Here is a 19,350-nt window from a genome sequence, read left to right as displayed (position 1 = left end):
AAAAGCCACCCACAGAATTTCACACATCAGTCTTCACTTTCTTATTTTCCTCCCCTGCTTTGAATTCGCTAGCTTGGACTCTAGGCTTTTGTGTGCCAAGTTCATATACAGCTCTGGTTCCTAACATCTGCACCAGTGCACACCTGTTCCCAAGGTAGGCTTGGGGAACCTCACCTTCTGATGCTTTTAACATGAACCTATCATTGTGTCCATACCATTTTGTTGGTTCCTGATTTAGCCTGTGAACTCTTTGAGTCAAAACAGGAGCCCGTGCTAGTGCTAGCAGGTATGAGGCAGAGCTCTGCAGTTTTGCCCAGAAGTTAGGGAAATCCCAGGGAACATGCTGGGTGATTAATCCTCACTGGGAGGCTGATAGCTCTTTACATAACACCCTTAATATCAGGGACATGGAATCCACCTGCTGGAACTAAAGCCAATTATTCTTGCTCCTTCAGAGCTTCAACCACAGAGAATTGCCAGTTCCCAGATTTGCAGACCCACAAGCAGATTGCTTAAGTTCTAGCAAGTTTTGAAACCAGAAGATGACAGCCTTACACTCATGAACACAATTTTAAAAAACCAATACTTCTCAGCTCCTCTCTCAAGGACACCAAAAATGTTTTACATTTAAATTAAATTAAAATCAGTGCTTCTATCTCAATGACTAAAAGGTATCAAAAGCCAAGGTATAGATTTATCTGCAAGACTCTGGTGCTGACAGTGAGAGGATTACACCTACACAGCCTACTTGGTGACATCCCTGAAGCCTGTGTGGGCCATTTAATAGTACCTAAAAAGCCGAGCAGCCTTCCCCATTCAACCTGCAGCCATGTCCTACGTCCTCCACAAAGTCCCATTATTTTTATCAGGCATCATTTGTACTGCAGTAGTGTCTGCAGACCTCCAACAAGAGATCCTGCATCAGGAAAACCTCATTATGCTAGAAGTCACGGGATACTATAGGAAACGCATAAAGGGGAGGAAAGCACTGCATATATCTCCTCTAGAGATAGCCCTTTAAGTTGAGAGTGGTGTTACCATAATCATAATCGTTCTCAGTGGATGAGCTGGAAGCTTGCCCTGTAACAATATGTGTAAGGTTTCTGCTGAATAAATAGAGAAACTGATAAGAGAAATTCTCTCAAGTCTGATTATAAGATGAAATGAGCTAAGAACAGGTCTTCCTGTTAAGCAAAATCTTCATATATAGCAGCTGGCCGGGTGAGAGGAAGGAATTATATCCTGTGGAGGTCATAGCTACCCACAGAGCAAACAAAGTGAGCAAGGTGGAAATTGGCTTTAACAGGTGTGAATACACTTGTATAATTGTTTCACCTGGAGGCTCATAAGCAAAGGAATTCATTTCAAGGGGAAGCCACCTTTTTCAATTGAAAAAATAAACATATCACACAGAGTGCAGATTTTAACATTTATTTTTTTAAAACTCCAATTTTAATTTTTTCCACAAGCAGGCTTTGTTTAACAATACTTCAAGAAGTATTATAATGCTAACTATGGTTAAAAGGAAACATTTTGGCACAAGAGACTGCCAAAGAAGTAACAGAATAAACAGAATAAATAATCCACTTTACACAGGCTGAACAAAACAAAAATAACATGCAATAAACTTAGTAAAATTAAAACTCTGTACAACAGCTTAAGATAGTCTTCTCTAAATAGTACTCACGTCATATTAGTAACATACACATATTAGTAAAAATAGAAACTTTAACTAAATGCTTAATTCAAGCAAAACAGCGATGCAATATGAATCAACTCAAGAAGTTCAACGGTTCCAAAGAAGCCAGAGATAGAGGTGAGTAAGCACACAACAGTGTACAAGACAACAATCTCAACCGAGAGGTTCAATCTAGTGGTTCTTCAGCCACATCTGCGTGTAGTTCCCTGCTGGAAACCATATCACATTGACATCTTCTTGAGCTTATGGCTGTTAAAAGAATGAGAGAACACACATAAATAATGACCTCAGCCACAGTTCAGTCACAGATTTCTCTCTCTAACACCTCCTGAGAGAATAACTCAGGTAGAAAAAGGGACATGTGACATGACTGTCCTTGAGAAGACTCTGAAAAGGAGCAGCCATGTCTGACACGAGATGGAAAGACAAAGGTGTTCAACCAGAACACTTCCAGAATGCCAGAAGTGGCATTCAGGAGATGTAAGAAACAGACCTTCTTACGTGCTCTGTTTTCATCAGCCTAGTAGTATTTAGATTTTTAGATTCCTACCTCAGGAAAAGAAGATGCTTCTTCACCCAGCCTTCCTTAGGATTTACACAGGCATTCAGCCCACTGTAGGTGTGGAAACTGGAAAAGAAATAATCATAAAGAGATCAGTAAATCATTAGAAATCCCTGCTAGTAAATTCTGTGAAGATGCATTTGGTCAAAAACATGCATCATGGTTACTCTATATAATAAACAATAGCAACTGCTTTTGTAAATGCCAGTTAAATATGGGATGCTCCACAACACCTCCAATACTACATGAACAAAAAGAAACGCCTAATGAAATTTAAATGTAACAGCTGCTTCAATCTCAAGAATTATTTTTTGTGCCGTAAAGTTATGTTCAATTTATTGGAACTATTGAGACAAAGAACTTTGCTGGATGCCAGAAATAATTTGTGAGACTAAGGACAATAGTTGCTGCCAAGCTACAGTGACAGATCAACATTTAGGAGGGCTAAAACCTTGCGGAAAAAAAAAAAATCCAATCTCTGCAAATTAAGAAAAACTCTTGTTGCTTATGTGTCTCTTAACAGGTTTTGGCAAGCAAACACCCTGTGTTGGCTAGAGTGGCCCTCAGCTGGAGAAGAAGCATGTCTTTGTTTGCACAGCTGATTCCTAGACAGATTTAGTATTTACATTGTACGGCTGTCCTATGAGTTAGTAGTCCCTATCAACTAGAGGCTGTGTATTTTGTTTACAGGTATTATGTACAATTTATTCAGTTAAATTAACATTTTGAAAAAGCAAGAAAAATCATGCTTATAATGTTCAAATCATTGTTTCTGCCCACACATCCTAAAGTTAATACATGTCAGAAAAAAACAGGATCTTTTGAAAAGTAGCTTACATGATTGCATGGATATCACAGACTTCACTGGAGAGTTGTTCAGTATAACCCTTCAGGGCCCAACGAGGCAGGCGAACTTTGGTGTAAGACAGGCAGCAATCCTGGTTGCTTTGTGCTGGAATGAAGGAAAACGACAAAGTAAATAAAACCTGTTTAGACCATGCTGCCTAGGGTACTTGCTGTTCAGCCCCCTGACTATTCAGCTCCCCATGGACAGAAGAGGATTTAGGCAGCATACTTTGCTGAAAAGATTCCCTTCCATCTCACCCTCATCCTGCTGCCAGCTGTGAGCATGCACACCCCGGCATGGCTGGCACGCTGCAGAGCAGCACTGAGAACTGCTTCCTGGGACTGACTGCCCAAGCTCACTCACCTTCAGAGGTGCCGCACAGGAGCAGCGCCAGGAGCCCCAACAGGGAAACCAGGACCATGATCTTGCTGCTAAAGCCAGCCATTTCCACTCCACACAGCAGCTGTGCTCAGCTTCTGCTTGCTTGTCCTGCCAGTCTTCCCGTACCTCCACCTGCTTATAAAGGGGTGGCAGGAGCCATGGGAATTCACACGCGGGCGGGTTCCACTGTCATCAGCGGGTTTCCCCACAGCAAATTCCATCGTCCCCGATTTGGCCCCAGCACACCTTCCTGGTGCTATAACAGGAGATAACAGCGTGTTGGGGAATTTTTTTTTTTTTTTTTTTTTAAAGTAGGTTAGAAGATTCAGCCAAAAAGAAAAGGAAATAAAATTCTGTGAGGTAATGGTTCTGTGGGTGAAGCACGTGTATTTTTAGGGGTAGAAGTGTGGGTTGTGAAATGAGGAAAGTCAAATGTAGGTAACTCTCAGTTACCTACAGAAACTGCATATCTGCTGTGCTCTAGTTTAATAAGCCCAGCCTGGGGGAGAGGGAGGTGGGCCTAACCCAGACATTCATTTCAGTATGGCATGCTCACAGGAGCTGGGTAACTACCTGCCATGATACCAAAGCACTACATTATTTACTGGTTGGCCAACACAGTAACATCAGGCTTTCTAGATTACTGCTTTCTGAGCTCTAGATTGTAGTATCGGTGGGGCCATGTGGGCAACATTGAGTATTCATGGAAATAGGTTTCTTTTACCGTATATTCACTGCCATCACTTTCTGCCAGTTTATCACACATCTGAACTATTTCATCTGAAACAGTTAACTTAAAAGCAACTTGAAATAGGATTTTATTTTCTACTGTATCTGTACTATCCAGAATGCATTAATGCTGCTTCATAAACAATAGCTGTATCTTGTTACTTTCCCATGCCAAACTGTACCTAAGTACTGTGCCTTCTGAACGTTCAGCTAAAATGCCTTAAAAATGCCTCCCATGGCTTGGGAGAAACCCCTGGAGAGAGGCTCTGCCATCGCTGCAAGTACACTGAGCTGCTACTGAAGGCTGTTACTTTCCAATACTGTTTACTGACCTGTGTGAAATGAATGGGATGGCTGCAGGCCAAGTCCTGGTCAGCTGGTATACACAGCTCCAGGTGGTTATAGAGTAATCTGAGCTTTAAGTAGCTTCTCTTTAAGGTAAAGCTCAGGGACACGGTCATAGTCAATTCATAATTACATACCTTCTATGCTTCACAGACTGCCAGTACCATTCACAAAGGGTGCATTCCTATTAATTCTTCCTAGAAATATAAAAAATTTGAAGTCTAAACCAAACTGATATTCAGACAAATTAATTTCTCTATACAATAGCCAGAATTTAGGGAAGCTCGTATGGCTGGGATACACACGAGCAGCCTTGCAGCGTGCATGATGTCAGATATGTTAGAGATGCTTCTTCTCAGAGCTACTCGCATTGGCCAAGGGACAAGGCTATAAAGATCCCATGGCCTGATGTATGCTGCTTTTTGTAACTGCTTTATGGATCATGGTGAAATGCCTTTAAAATACATAAAGATCAATGTTCTCACTATGCAGCTATTTCTGAATTGTTTTAAGGACTATCTGTCAGCATTAGGCAGTGCTACAGAGTAGCTATCTAGAATGGTAACACCTGAAAAGATGGAATTTTCACTTGATAGCTTTTTCCTTTCTGTAGGTAGTAGTTAAACATGAATAACTCATATCAGGTATCAAGAAGCATCAGGTTGGCAATAAGCAATTCTCTATCTTCCCCATCAGTACCACTTTTTTTTTTTTTTTTTAAAACTGGCTGTCCAGTAACAACCTGAGATTTTTTATTTACTTATTATTTTTTAAGCAGTTCACACTATCCAGTCTCTATCAAGCAACTGCCTTTAAGATACAAAAATTAGGCATCAGGTTATCAACCTGCATTCCTCCACTTCCACCCTCCCATTTCACTCTAGTGTCGATACTAGGAAAGTCTCCAGCTACTTTAGAAAGAGAACTTTCTAAGATTGTCAAGATAGTAACCGTATCTTCTTATTAATGATTAGTATCAAGAGCATCAAAAGCAGTAAGCAAAGAATAATTTTAAAAATTGCTAACAGAGCCTTCCAAAAAAAGAGATCAGTTTGTCTCCTGTCTTGCTAATGTACTTGTTACTTCTTAAGTTCACCACTCCCCATTAGTTTGGAGACTTGAGACATAAATGATTAGGGTGATTATAAGGTTTATTGATGAGGCAGTACATCTTTTAAAAAAAGCTAATACCTTAACTGGCTAATAAAACCACCGCTATTATTAGCAATATTACCTCACAATTATATCACTTCAAGTAATATTGAGTTACAATTATGTTGCTTACTATTAGTATTGATACAGTGGTTACATTAATATATTGGTTAAATTATTATAAAGAAAACTGAAAAATCACTAGTAAGTGCTATTAAATTGCAATTCTGCTGCGTTGCCTCCTGCACTGAATATTAAGATACAAGACTATCCTTCCTTACAAGTTTATCCCTTCTTACTCCCCTCTCCTGCACTCTTTCAGATGTAGACCTGGTGAAGAGTCTGGTGAGTTGTCCACAGGGGTTGCCCCCAGCATCCCATGAAGCTTGGGCCCAGAGGCTGGCCTCACCACTGCCTGGAGGCAGCCATACTCCTCCTGTCACAAGATCCTCCCATTTCTTGCTCTGCTTCTTCATTTTATACCTTATTCCCCATTTTTTCCTTTTCTTGAACCCACCTTTTCACCACTCCTGCTCTCCTTTCATCTGCCCAAACTCCCCCCAAGTAAACAACTCACCCTAATTCCTTTTCCTCATTGATCCCAAAATTTATTACACCCATACCCAAATTCTTGTTTCTTATGCCATTTCCTAGGCAATTACAGTTTAACATGTAATTACTGATACTGTTATCTAGATGGAGGTGGCCTTGAATCTCAAGCCTCCCTTCTGACTCTACAGCTCTACTTCTTCTCCAATCAGTGCTTTTTGGACAGAATCTTCCCACCTGAGATTTGACACCCCTACCTGCTCCTAATTAACCACAAGTGGTTTGGATACCGGAGCAATGACATCACCCAGTTAGTGCTCACCTCATACTTCTGCCCTCAGTCAGTTTTCATCACACCTCTGGTTCCCACCAGCGGCCAAGGCTCGTGGTGTGCCTCATGTTGCAGTGGAAGTCTTGCTCATGGTACTCATTTTATCTCACAGTTTGTTTGATTTAGGAAATTAGGTTAAGATTTAGAACAAAAGCCATCAGGAGGGCCTTAACTTCAGGATCACTGTCCTTTTATTTGTACTTCCTGTAAACAAAGCACCTTCACCTTATTTGCACGAAGTGGTTTAAAAAAATATATCAAAGTAGGCTTAATGCAAACAGCTGAAGAAAATTGCCTGCTAGGTCCTGATATGACTCATAACCATATCTTATCAGTCTTTACATTTACAGGTCCATAATGCAAACAGAAGGCAAAAATTATAAAAACAGGGAGGTGCCTATGTGTTCGGGGGTACTGATTATTCCCTGTGGATGAGGGGATGGTGACCCCTCTGACCACCCTGACCCAGTGAGACTTTCGGCCAGGTTTCCCTTAGCACCTGCATGGCCAAATGGGGCCGTATGGACTGGCGGCGGAACTGCAACACAGGGTGGGCTGCCGGCCTCCAGGAGTCTGTTCGTGGGCCAGTCGTGGGCGGTCATTGCTGGGCCAATACATTGTGTTTAGTGTCCTAATCCTGATGCAATTAGGAGGTTGCACATGGAGTGGGGGTCAACGAGGGCTTGAGGGAGGCCATTATTTCCCTGAGCTGGGGCCTGTGAGGCTGTGTGGGGAGGGCTGTGCCCAGAGTCTCCTCAGAAGGGCACAGCCAAAGCACAAGAGGCAGCAGCCACAAGTTGTGAAAAGGGAAATTCTCATCAGACATAGTGAAAATCCCTCTTCATAGCAATGGGGGGTGAAGCACTGGGTCAGGTTGCCCAGGAGGAGATGTGAAAGCGTAGTTTGAATACCGTTGGATATACTCAAACCTCAACTGGACGTGGCCCTTCCCTGAGCGTGACCTTACACTTGGGTTCCTTCCCAAGCCGTGGTCAAGCCAACATTATTTTTTCTGGTTTTGTCATGTCTAACTCTCCTTTTCTTGTTTTAGTTTCCTAACTTATTTGTCTCTTTCTGGCTTTCCTTTGCTGTAAATTTCTGAACTTCCCTCCCTCTTGTTTTCCCTCCTCAGATCCCCTCGCAAACCCTGCTTGCCCTCCCTGTTGCTGCACTCACAGTAAGACAAAGCACCAAAACACAGATCAGCCTCTCCTAAACCTCCCCTCCTGTTGTTCCAGGGGCCAGAAGCAACAGGCCAAACCCCTCCTGTATGTATTACAGAAGATGAGGCAAAGACAGCCTAGGTGCCGGTGCTGTAGAGCTGTTCAGTTAGAGATGTGAAAGGAGAGGAAACACATCAGGGAAAACTGAGCCTTTTCCAAGGTAATGGTGGGAAACTATAGTTCTGAGCAGTTTGGGGATGTTAAAGAGGAGAGCTGGGGAATCAGACCACTCTTGGACATCAGCTGCAAAGCTACAGCCTCTCTGTCCCCGCTTTCCCTGGTCACCAGGCTGCTGTCTCCTGGTAGTACACTTCCTCTCTTTTATCCCAAAGGGCTTTTACTCACAGAAGTACCTGCTGAAAGTCTGAAGTTCTGCAGGAATTTAATAGTTCAACCTTGATAAACACCCCTGTACCAGTAGAAAAATGGGCATTATTTCTGGGGGATGGGCTTGCCCCATCACTCTCCCCATTGTGGAGCAGCACAGAAGCAGACTGCCTAGTTTCCAGGTACACCTGGAGTTGGATCAATAAAGCTATGTCTGTTTTCATTTAAAATCTTGCGTACGAGAAGCTGTGTGCACATGTGAAATTCAGATTTGTACATGATTTGGAAAGCAGTTTGAAATGCTTTGAAACTGTAGCCCCAAAATAGCAAGCTATTTGACTATGCAGCTCTGCTCCGAGATCCCAGATGCAAGGCTTAAAACACTCCATTAACTTTTGAAGAGAGACACAGAGAAGAAACTTTATAATCATTAACTATTTGATTGATAGTCTACAGCTTATAGTCACTTCTTTATGGGTATACGTCTAATATCAAACATGAAAGATTTAAAAACGAACATCTCATACCTACCCTGATGTTAGATGCTGTCTATAATATCTTTACCTGTCCCCTACAATAAGATGAGAAACGTATTGACAGTTTTTAATTGGCAGCAATTCACCAAAATTTCCATTTTTATTCACCCTCACAAAGAGGTATTGTTTTATTACCTATTACAGCCCTTATTCAAACTGCTGAAAATAAAGCATTATAGCAATACAGCTGATTAACCAGGAAGGGCAGAACCAAACAGGGGAAATTCCCTTCTGTAATTTCCAATGGTTTGGGACACCTCGGACAGAGCAAAGGGCAGGAGAATGCACTAGTTCAAAGAAACAGGGCCAAATGCGAGGATTTAATCATTGCATAATCCCCAATGAAATACATAATAAAACCCAAGCACAAAAGTTCCACAGGTAACTTGCTCAATACCTCTGGAGCTTTAGAAGCTGTGATGCAATACAGTGATTTCATGCAGATCAATGCTGGCATGACTGATAAAAATCCTTATCTGAAGGAAGAAACCAATTTTCACTAATTATACCTTGCACATCTAGAACAGATCTAGAAATACTATTGAATGGCACTGGTTTGATGCAATTATGGACAAATTATATGCCTGTTGGGAGAAATGAACCTCTATCTATCAAAAGTGCAGGTTAAGAGGAGACTGGTGCATCTGCCGTGACCATCCAAGCATCCATCCTAGGACTGCTGGTAGCTTGCTGCTACATACATACAGGAGCTGAACATCTGGTGTTCTAAGGGCAGATTTCTGTATTTGAAAATTAACCCCACTCTGTCTATAGCACCTTGTGGTAGCCAACCACATTTTCACAGAAATGGACCTCTCAAAGTGGAAGGCAAGGATTAAAAATTAGTCAAAAGAAGAAACAATTAAAAACTTCCTACCAAGCTGAGCTCTAGGTTACATGCTCTATCTCCCTTCCAATCTAAATTCTTATGTGCCTTTAGGCATAGTAAGCACAACAAAAGAAACATTTTGACTAATATATTTCAGACCATTAAAGACGTTGAGAAGTGCCAATTTTCTGCATAACTTCTACAAAGGCGGGGAAGAAGGGAAGGAATCACTTGAGAGGCTACAATACGTATATCCTGCAAGGGACTGAGACCACCAACTGTCATTTGCAGACAAAAAAGAACCTGCTGACAGAAAGAAGTCATTTACTATGATTTAGAATTATTTACTATGGTCTAACATCCTGGAATCTTCACAAAAAAAGCTGTCAGCAACCTTTTAGCACTAGAGTCATCATACAACCCTGCTGCAACTAAGCCTGAAGCTTCTAGTTTTCTATAGCCCCCACCTCACCACCTCTACACGTCAGTCAGTGCTTCTCCACTGCTGTGGTGTGGATGAGAGTTTCCCAGAGATGTACAGATCCCAAAGAAGAGCTGGAAAACGACAGTGGCTGGGGCCAAAATCCACAGCCTGAACACCAATGCACTTTCCAGTACCAACAAATGAGGGTTTGCACTTAAAAAACAATTCAGAAAGAGGAGAAAAAGGTCCTATTCCTTGGCAATTATGAAATAGATATATGTGACATTTTCCAGATTTTAACAATTAGTACACAAGAATAGAGGTGGGCAAAAACTAACACTTAAAAATTTCACTGGAAATGCAGTTTTAGATGGGCTGAAGCTATTCATGAATTCAATTGAGACGTTGAACAGTTTTGTCTAAAAATTAGAAGACAATAATTTAGAAAATGTGAAGCTTTTTTGTCATGTTCCATGTCTGCTGCCTCAAGATGACCTAAAACAAATAAAACAAACCCTAAAAAGAAAAGAGAAGAAAGAACTAAGTGACATGAAGTGGTGAAGTTTTAGGTTGACCAAGAGAACTCATTGACTTAAGGTTTTACTAGTCATACTTGACATATAGAGTACTTGATCACTCTGGACTACTTAGTACATGATTAATGCAGCTGGCATTTTGTCATGTATTACTGGAAGACTAGCTTAAAAATATCCAGAAACACCTGCTTATTTTGGATTATCAAACAAAAAACACACAAGTTGGTTTTTAATAGATATTACTTAACACTATTGAGTGGCTGTGTCACAAATATTGGCAGAGTAGCCATGGACACAGGCCTTCTCAAGGCAAGTGCTGCAATCACTGCAGCTTTTCTGCTCTATGCAGTTACATTATAGGGACTTTCCTGTGGGGAGATTTAAATCATGGTTGTCCAAATCAGCTGACTCTGACTTTCCTCTGTCCAAGAGTCCTGCTCTTTTTCCAACAAAACCACAGCCCTGGGTACTTCCATCCCGCCTCTTACAGGTTCTTTTGCATAACACAACTGAGATACTGCCTTTCTTATTCTCCCCTTGGCTGCTTCAAGCATACCTTGCTTGTCCTCATTTTCAAAGTCTTTCTCACCTTATTGCTGGCCAGGACAACTCTAGTCAGCCCACTGGACAACTGCAGTCAGCCACAGCAGTGCCCTGCTGTTTAGGTCCTTGGCTGGGGCTTTAAGGAAGGTGCTGTTCCCAACAATGCAAGACTGCTTACAAGCTTCAGGGGCTCCTGTGAACAACAAAGTCCTGTTCTGCAAGAACCAGAGCCAGAAAAGCTGCTCAAACACAAGATGTTTTAAGCCAAGCAATCCGGGCTTGGCAGAAATCTGCTCTTCCAAAATGAACTGTGTTTTACAAGAACATTTTTGCCTCGAGTAACTAGACTTAGCCTTCCTCAGAGCAGAGAATGGTCCTTTTTTAATTCATGTTTGTCCACAACCTAGCACACAGAGAGATGTGGGAACCAGGGCCAGAGCTTCAGCATATGACACATACACTGTAACTGCTGCCTTTGGAGGGACTAACAGGAAGATGAAGGCACATGGAGAAAAACTTGGACCACATTAAAGAAATAAATTATTCTTCATGAAAGTGACAAAATCCAACACACTGTTGAGGAAAAAAAAAACCAAACCACCACACAAACCCTCCCCACCACCCTGCAACTCCTCGGTGATTCTAGTATCCAAACTCTTCTGAGCTGGCAAGAAATCAAAGTATTAGAAGAATCCAGGACATTTTGAGTACAAGAATTATTACTTTCAGGCAAACACTAGCAGCATGATGCATTTATTTTAAGTCTGTCTCAAATGTCATTAGAGATTCAGCATTAAATGAAGCACCCAGTTATTCATGTGCACTTGTCAAAATGCGACAAATATTCTTCTAGCAGGACTTTACACTACCGGGGCTGTTGCAATGATTCAGTCTCCCACAGTGTCTATAATGAGATGCACCTGGGGCGGGGGGGGGGGGGGAAGTAGAGCAGAGGTGCTGAGCAGAAACTTCCTACACACAAGTTGTGCAAATGCAAATTTGTGTCTCCGAAATGAGAAGCCCGTCCATGACGACAGGGCAAAATCTGCCACTAGTGGGTGGTTTGTAGGATAAGTGTACAAGGGAACACACCTCAGAAAGTGATCTTTCAACATGGAAAGTTACTTAGAAATCCTTTCAGGTTTTTCCTCTCATCTCTCTTTGGCAATCCACAGTAAGTCACCATTAGTCACTAAAAGTATTAACCAATTTAAATGAGACTTCTTTGACCTATTTATCATTTCCTTTCTGTTACTTAACTGGAGATGAAGAAAGTACGCAATCAAAGAAGGAAAAAAAAAAATCAGTGAGAGTTGGCACAAACTCTATATCCAGAGACTACTTGCCTCATGGACCTTGGCTGGCTCATTGGTCATGTGGAACTCATAGGTGTCATGTAGTTGGCACTGATGAGAAAACAGGCCACAACTCTTAGAGCATTTGGTACTTTATGAAAGCAATTGTTTCATTCTTACATGTAACATATGGCTCATATGAAGGAAGTATTAAGCAAAATGTTCTTATTAGCCATTGAAAACAGATGTGTTTCTCTCAACCACAGCTTGCAGAAGTGAAGAGCTCAAAGCCAACTTGTGAACCACACTGACAATCTTAAAGTGATGGTGAAAGATAGCTTTGCAGTCACAACAAAAAATCAACCACTTCTTTCTCACCAGGATTATTTATCTTCCACTTCATCCAGAAATATCAAACCGGTTTTCCTCCTTTAAACACTGATGGCTTCTATGCTCTTAGAAGAGCTGACCGACATACTGTGGGGTGGGCAGAGGGAAACCAGAGCCCAGTGCACCCACTGACAGTCAGCACTTGCACAAAAGTCAGCTGCAGACCTACAGCAACCACCACATAGAACTTTAAATAAAAGGAAAATCCCCAGAGAATCCCACTGAAAGTAGTAGTTCCTGTCCTCTGCTGATAATCTAGAAGAAAAATGTAAGGGAAACAAAAGGAGGGAAACAAAAAGAACTACTTAAGGTATAACCTGTTTTTCTGTAAGCCTTTCTGCCCTGCTGTAATATTCATTGTATGCAACAGGAAGACTTTCTCCAACTTCTAGTAAACTTTAGATCACGCTGTTTTTAGAATTCAGTTCTCAGTTTTAAAAGTTTCAGGACATGATTTTGCTATTGGTACAATTGCAACAGAAATAAATTTGGCTGTTAGGGCTAAAATATACCCTGATTCAAAGAGGGAGACCATACATAAAATGTCATTTTTCTGCTCAAGCCTGAATGTTTTATCATCTGTTCAACTTACCTGCTTGATATTTTTCTGTTGTTGTTCAAAAGTAGCCTTGAACCATAAAAACCAAGGTTGAAAATTTTAAAATTTAATTTTCTAGCATTCTCAGACCTATAAATCAAAGAGGAAGATTCTGCAAAGCTCACAAACAGCTTCAATTTGAACAATGAATTTTGTAGCAGAGCAGTATCAGCAGATACCTTCACATGCTGGCTCCTCTGGACCACACTGCTTTGTACCCCTAAGCTGGGAGAGCAGAGTGTGTTTTGTGCCAGTTAGAGCAAGAAAGTAAAAAGGGGATCTTGCTCAACTAACATACCTAGTCCTCAGACAATGCGAAATGCCTTTATTCAGAAACCTACCAAAGTCTCTGACAGGTTTTCTCAAAACAGACATGGAGCAAATCAGAGAGCTGCAATGAAGGTCACTGCAATGCAAATAAGGATGACATACATCCCTGTAAAGTCTTGGCGATGCTCCCAAGGGGACAGCCAGCCAGTGTAAATTGGATGCTACTTCCCCGGCCTCTCACAACTATGGAGGTGTTGACCAGTCACCTATATTTAATTCAACAATGACACTGTAACCAAAAGAGGAGAAAATCAAACCAGTGACTTATATTGCAGAAAGCTAAAGATACTGAACTTTTCCTGGCCAATAACAGGAGATTAATAGGGTAAAGCACTCCTTTCAACCCAGCACTGGCCCAAAGTTAGCAGTGTACAAAAGGGGACATAAAGCATAGCTCTGCAAGCAAAGTAGGTTCAACCAGTCTTTATAAACTCATCACAAAACCTCTACGTGCTCCATGCTGTGTTGGTAGCACATTATAGCAAGAGCTCCAGGCCTTACTTATGCAAACATCCAAGCATGCCACGATCAAAATGTTGCCTGTAAGAAAAAAGAATTAATCCCTGCAAATGTCCCAGGATGATGATTAATGACTGATGATTAACAGCTGTTAGTTCCAGATCCTGCACTGCTACCAGCAGCCACTTCCCTGCATGGTGCAAATGGCAATGCGCACTCTAGTGACATGAATAAGAAGAGTGACTGGATAAAAAGGAAGGGCATTAGCCTTACATAAGTAGCAGTGTAGTACAAAAATAACCTTATGTCATTACTTTTTAGTAAGGAAGCACTTGTAAGTCTACATTTAAACTAAGTACCTGAAACTTTAGTTTAGTTGAACGTATTCTCAAACTTACCCCTTGAGTAGTGCACTTAGTACTTTCTAGCTAAATATTCTAAACTAGACTTTTCATAAGCATTTAAGTGTCTCAGATGAAAAGCATTTGAGCCCAGCATGTGAGTGTCTCCCACCTTGGGAACCCCGTGTGCAACTCAGCTGAGAGGTGAGTTATAGAAACCCTCACCCATGCACCGTGGGGTTCAGGCTCAGACTGTAAACAGCAGATCGCTCCCAAAATGAGCATGTAGAGCATAAGAAAAGATAAGGATCTGTTCTTCCATAAATCAGTGAATTTGCCCTGTGAATACTCCTGGGTCTGAAGAATCTAACAAAAACGCAATTTAATCTTCGTAACTGCCATTGCAACCTTTCTGTGCGTGGGCTGTATTTGACCACCAATTGAGAAAAATCTTCGGTATTAGCCACAGTAAATTTTCTTTGCTATTGCTCCTTCTTTAAGGGAGTATAGTACACATTCTTAAAAAAGTATAAGCCTTCAGTTTGATTTGCAAAGTCTCTTCTCCTGAATTAGGCAGGTGTTAAGAAACAGATGTGATTCAAGAGCTGAAAGTCAGTGCCTAAGTCAGCACCCAACTAGACAGTTTGACAGAGGGAGAGGGAGAAAGAGAGAGAGACTACTTCACGCAGGTGAGGTGAGGCTCTCAGTCTTGGTGCCACCCTGTGAAGCACCAGAGACAATACCAGGATTGAGCCCAAGGGGCAGCAGAGGCAGGAGAAAGTACTGGGGTTACAAAGATTTGCACTCTTGTTCTCTTATTGCTTTTCCTTCTTATTCTCTCAGAATTTTCCCGTCTCCTTGATACATTAGAGACCATATTACATTAACTCTTTAGGATACACTATTACTATAAAACTCACCTTTTTTCCAGGTCTTACAGAGCCTTCGCTTTCCCAGCTCAACAGAATTGGTATGCCTAATAAACAGCTATAAACAGATCCCCCAAGCCCACCCTCCAAGCAGAACAAGACTTCTGCTTCTGACCAGACTACATTCAAACCCAGTGTGAAGAGCATGGTCCCTTTCAAACCCAGCAACCAAGCTCTGGTGCAGGCTGCTTAAGACATAGGACTGAAGTTGACCAAAAACTTGCATAAGCCCATCATAGTTTTGCTGCCTTCCACTTGGCATTCAGATGTGAATCAGTGAAAAAGGATGAAATTTTAAATACAAATGAGATGGACTAAAGAGTACAGAAGGAACAGCTAATAGAGGATAAAAGAGGATCTGAAAACAGAAAAAACCAAACATCAATCACTGGAAGTTACTTATATCATTCTTTCTCATTACCGCATTATAGGAAAAAAAGAATTTTAGGTTTTTTTCAGTGCTGAGAAATTTGGGTTGGATTCTTACCTCAGTAAGTCAATGCAAACCCAGAGTAATGCTACTCACTTTGACAGAAGTTCTCTGCATTTTAGCAAGAGCCCTCGAGAATAAAATTGAATGTAGGTATACATAGTCTCCTCTCAGACAGGCTGTCACCTCATATAGCTACAGGTTCAATTATGCAGAACCAAAATAGCTCTGGAATCAGTATCAGATAGTGACTGATGGCTGGGAAAGCACCAAAAGGAATTATTATATCCTTTTCATGCATTAGTTTCACATACATGACAAAGGCTCACACAAGTACACAGCAGTGTTCCAGGCAGGATTAGACAGATTCATAGACAACAGTTCAACAAACAAATGATAAAGGCTATAGGCGGGGATGGCCCTCCTAACGTCACTAATCCCATGACTCCGACTGCTGAGGAGTAGGAAGGAAAAAGGCTGCAAAATATGGCCAAGGCTGAAGGCAAAGGACTAGCCTAGATGGGCAACTCCTCTGACCCAACAGGGAGTTTCATATATTTTTCATATTCATATATATCTCCCTGAATCATAGAATCATTTAGGTTGGAAAAGACCTTTAAGATTGAGTCCAACCATCAACCATGCTCACTAAACCATGTCCTGAAGTGCCTTGTCTACTTGCTTTTTGAATTCCTCCAGGGATGGTGACTCAACCACTTCCCTGGGCAGCCTGTTCCAATGCCTAACCACCCCTTCAGTAAAGAAATTTTTCCTAATATCCAACCTAAACCTCCCCTGGCACAACTTGAGGCCATTTCCTCTCATCCTATCACTGGTTTCCTCGTAGAAGAGACCAGCACCCACCTCACTACAACCTTCTTTCAGGTAGTTGTAGAGAGTGATAACGTCTCCCCTCAGCCTCCTCTTCTCCAGGCTAAACACCCCCAGCTCTCTCAGCCACTCCTCATAAGACTTGTGCTCCAGGCCCCTCACCAACTTGGTTGCCCTTCTCTGGACACGCTCCAGCACCTCCATGTCTTTCCTGTAGTGAGGGGCCCAAAACTGAACACAGGACTCGAGGTGCGGCCTCACCAGGACCAAGTACAGGGGAACAACCACTTCCCTGTTCCTGCTGGCCGCACTATTTCTGATACAGGCCAGGATGCTGTTGGCCACCTTGGCCACCTGGGCACACTGCTGGCTCATATTCAGCTGGCTGTCAACCAGCACCCCCAGGTCTTTTTCTGCTGGGCAGCTTTCCAGCCACTCTTCCCCAAGCCTGTCGCACTGCATGGGGTTGCTGTGACCAAAGTGCAGGACCCAGCACTTGGCCTTGTTGAACCTCATACAATTGGCCTCGGCCCATTGATCCAGCCTGTCCAGATCCCTCTGTAGAGCCTTCCTATCCTCAAGCAGATCAACCCTGCCTCCCCACTTGGTGTCATCTGTGAACTTGCTGAGGGTGCACTCAATCCCCTCATCCAGATCATTGATAAAGATATTAAGCAGAACGAGGCCCAACACTGAGCCCTGGGGAACACCACTTGTGACCTGTCGCAAACTGGATTTAACTCCATTCACCACAACCCTCTGGGCTCATCCATCCATCCAGTTCTTTTACCCAGCAAAGAGTACACTTGTCTAAGTCATGAGCTGCCAGCTTCTCAAGAAGTATGCCACGAGAGACAGTGTCAAAGGCCTTGCTGAAGTCCGGGTAGACAACATCCACAGCCTTTCCCATATCCAGTAGGCAGGTCACCTGGTGACAGAAGGAGATCAGGTTGGTGAAGCAGGATCTGCCTTTCATGAACCCATGCTGGCTGCGCCTGATCACCTGGTTGTCCTGCACATGCCATGCGAGCATACTCAAAATGAACTATTCCATAATCTTCCCCGGTACCGAGGTCAAGCTGACAGGCCTGTAGTTCCCAGGATCCTCCCTCCAACCCTTCTTGTAAATGGGCATCATGCTGGCAAACCTCCAGTCACCTGGGACCTCTCCTGTTGACCAGGATTGCTGATAAACAATGGAGAGTGGCTTGGCAAAGACCTCTGCCAGTTCCCTCAGTACTCTTGGATGGATCCCATCTGGTCCCATAGATTTGTGAGCATCCAGACAGCATGGCAGGTCACTATTTCTTCCTGGATTACAAGGGGTATATTCTGGTCTCCATCCTTGTCTTCCAGCTCGGGATGCAGAGTACCCTGAGGATAACTGGTCTCACTATTAAAGACTGAGGCAAAGGTGGCATTAAGTACCTCAGCCTTTTTGTCATCTCTGGTGGCAATGTTCCCCTCTGTATCTAATAAAGGATAGATATTCTCCTTGGCTCTCTTTCTATTGTTAACATATTCTGTTGTCTCTTACAATAGTGGCCAGAATGAGATCTAGCTGAGCTTTTCCCTTTCTAATTTCCTCTCTGCATGACCTAATGTCCTGGTTTCAGCTGGGATAGAGTTAACTGTCTTCCTAGAAGCTGGTACAGTGCTATGTTTTGAGTTCAGTATGCGAAGAATGTTGATAACACTGATGTTTTCAGTTGGTGCTCAGTAGTGTTTAATCTAAAGTCAAGGATTTTTCAGCTTCTCCTGCCCAGCCAGCCAGAAAGCTGGAGGGGCACAAGAAGTTGGCACAGGACACAGCCAGGGCAGCTGACCCAAACTGGCCAACGGGGTATTCCATACCATGTGACATCCCATCTAGTATAGGAACTGGGAAGTGGGGGCGGGGAATCGCCGCTTGAGGAGTAGCTGGGTGTTGGTCAGTGGGTGGTGAGTAATTGCAATGTGCATCATTTGTACATTCCAATACTTTTATTATTACTGTTGTCATTTTGTTAGTGTTATAATTATTAGTTTCTTCTTTTCTGTTCTATTAAACCGTCCTTATCTCAACTGATGGGTTTTGCTTCTTTTCCCAATTTTCTCCCCCATCCCACTGGGTGGGTGGGGCAAGTGAGCAGCTGCGTGGTGCTTAATTGCTGGCTGGGGTTAAACCACAACACCTAACAAGGTCCCTGTACTCTTCCTGAGTTGCCTGACCTTTCTTCCAGAGATGACACGCTCTCTTTTTTTTTCTTTTTTTTTTTTTTTGAGTCCTAGCAAAAGGTCCCTGTTCAGCCAAGCTGGTTGTCTTCCTCAACAGTTTGTCTTGCATTGCATGGGAATAGCCTGGTCCTGAGCCATTAAGGTTGTCTTCTTGAAGAATGTCCAGCCCTCCTGGACCCCTTTGCCCTTCAGGACTGTCTCCCAAGGGACTCTGTCAACCAGTGTCCTGAACAGGCCAAAGTTTGCCCTCCAGAAGTCCATAGCAGTGGTTTTGCTGACCACCTTCCTTGCCTCACAAAAAATTGAGAATTCTATCATTTCATGGTCACTAAGCCCGAGACAGCCTCCAACCATCACATACTTCCCCCAAGTCCTTCTCTGCTTGTAAACAGTAAGTCTAGTGAGGCTTCTCCCCTGGTTGGCTCACCTACCAGCTTGTGTCAGGAAGTTATCTTCCACACACTCCAGGAACCTCCTAGACTGCTCACTCTCTCTTACTGCTTACTCTAAAGTTACA

The 19,350-nt window shown here is 42.6% G+C and overlaps 1 protein-coding gene across 1 annotated transcript; it reads right to left on the bottom strand.

The window, feature by feature from the left end:
* Positions 1 to 1,838: 1,838 nt before the first annotated feature.
* CCL20 (C-C motif chemokine ligand 20) lies at positions 1,839 to 3,561 on the bottom strand. The gene is made up of 4 exons (XM_049803910.1): positions 3,472 to 3,561; positions 3,099 to 3,213; positions 2,250 to 2,327; positions 1,839 to 1,948 (listed from the first exon to the last, which is right to left on the bottom strand). The coding sequence occupies exons 1-4, from the start codon at positions 3,551 to 3,553 to the stop codon at positions 1,921 to 1,923; spliced, it is 303 nt and encodes a 100-aa protein (XP_049659867.1). The 5' UTR covers positions 3,554 to 3,561; the 3' UTR covers positions 1,839 to 1,920.
* Between the last annotated feature and the right edge of the window lie 15,789 nt (positions 3,562 to 19,350).

This window comes from Accipiter gentilis, chromosome 6 (genome assembly GCF_929443795.1).
Source record: "Accipiter gentilis chromosome 6, bAccGen1.1, whole genome shotgun sequence".
Lineage (NCBI taxonomy): Eukaryota > Metazoa > Chordata > Aves > Accipitriformes > Accipitridae > Astur > Astur gentilis.
The sequence above is the reverse complement of the archived record's forward strand: the minus strand, read 5'-3'. Positions and strand labels throughout refer to the sequence as shown.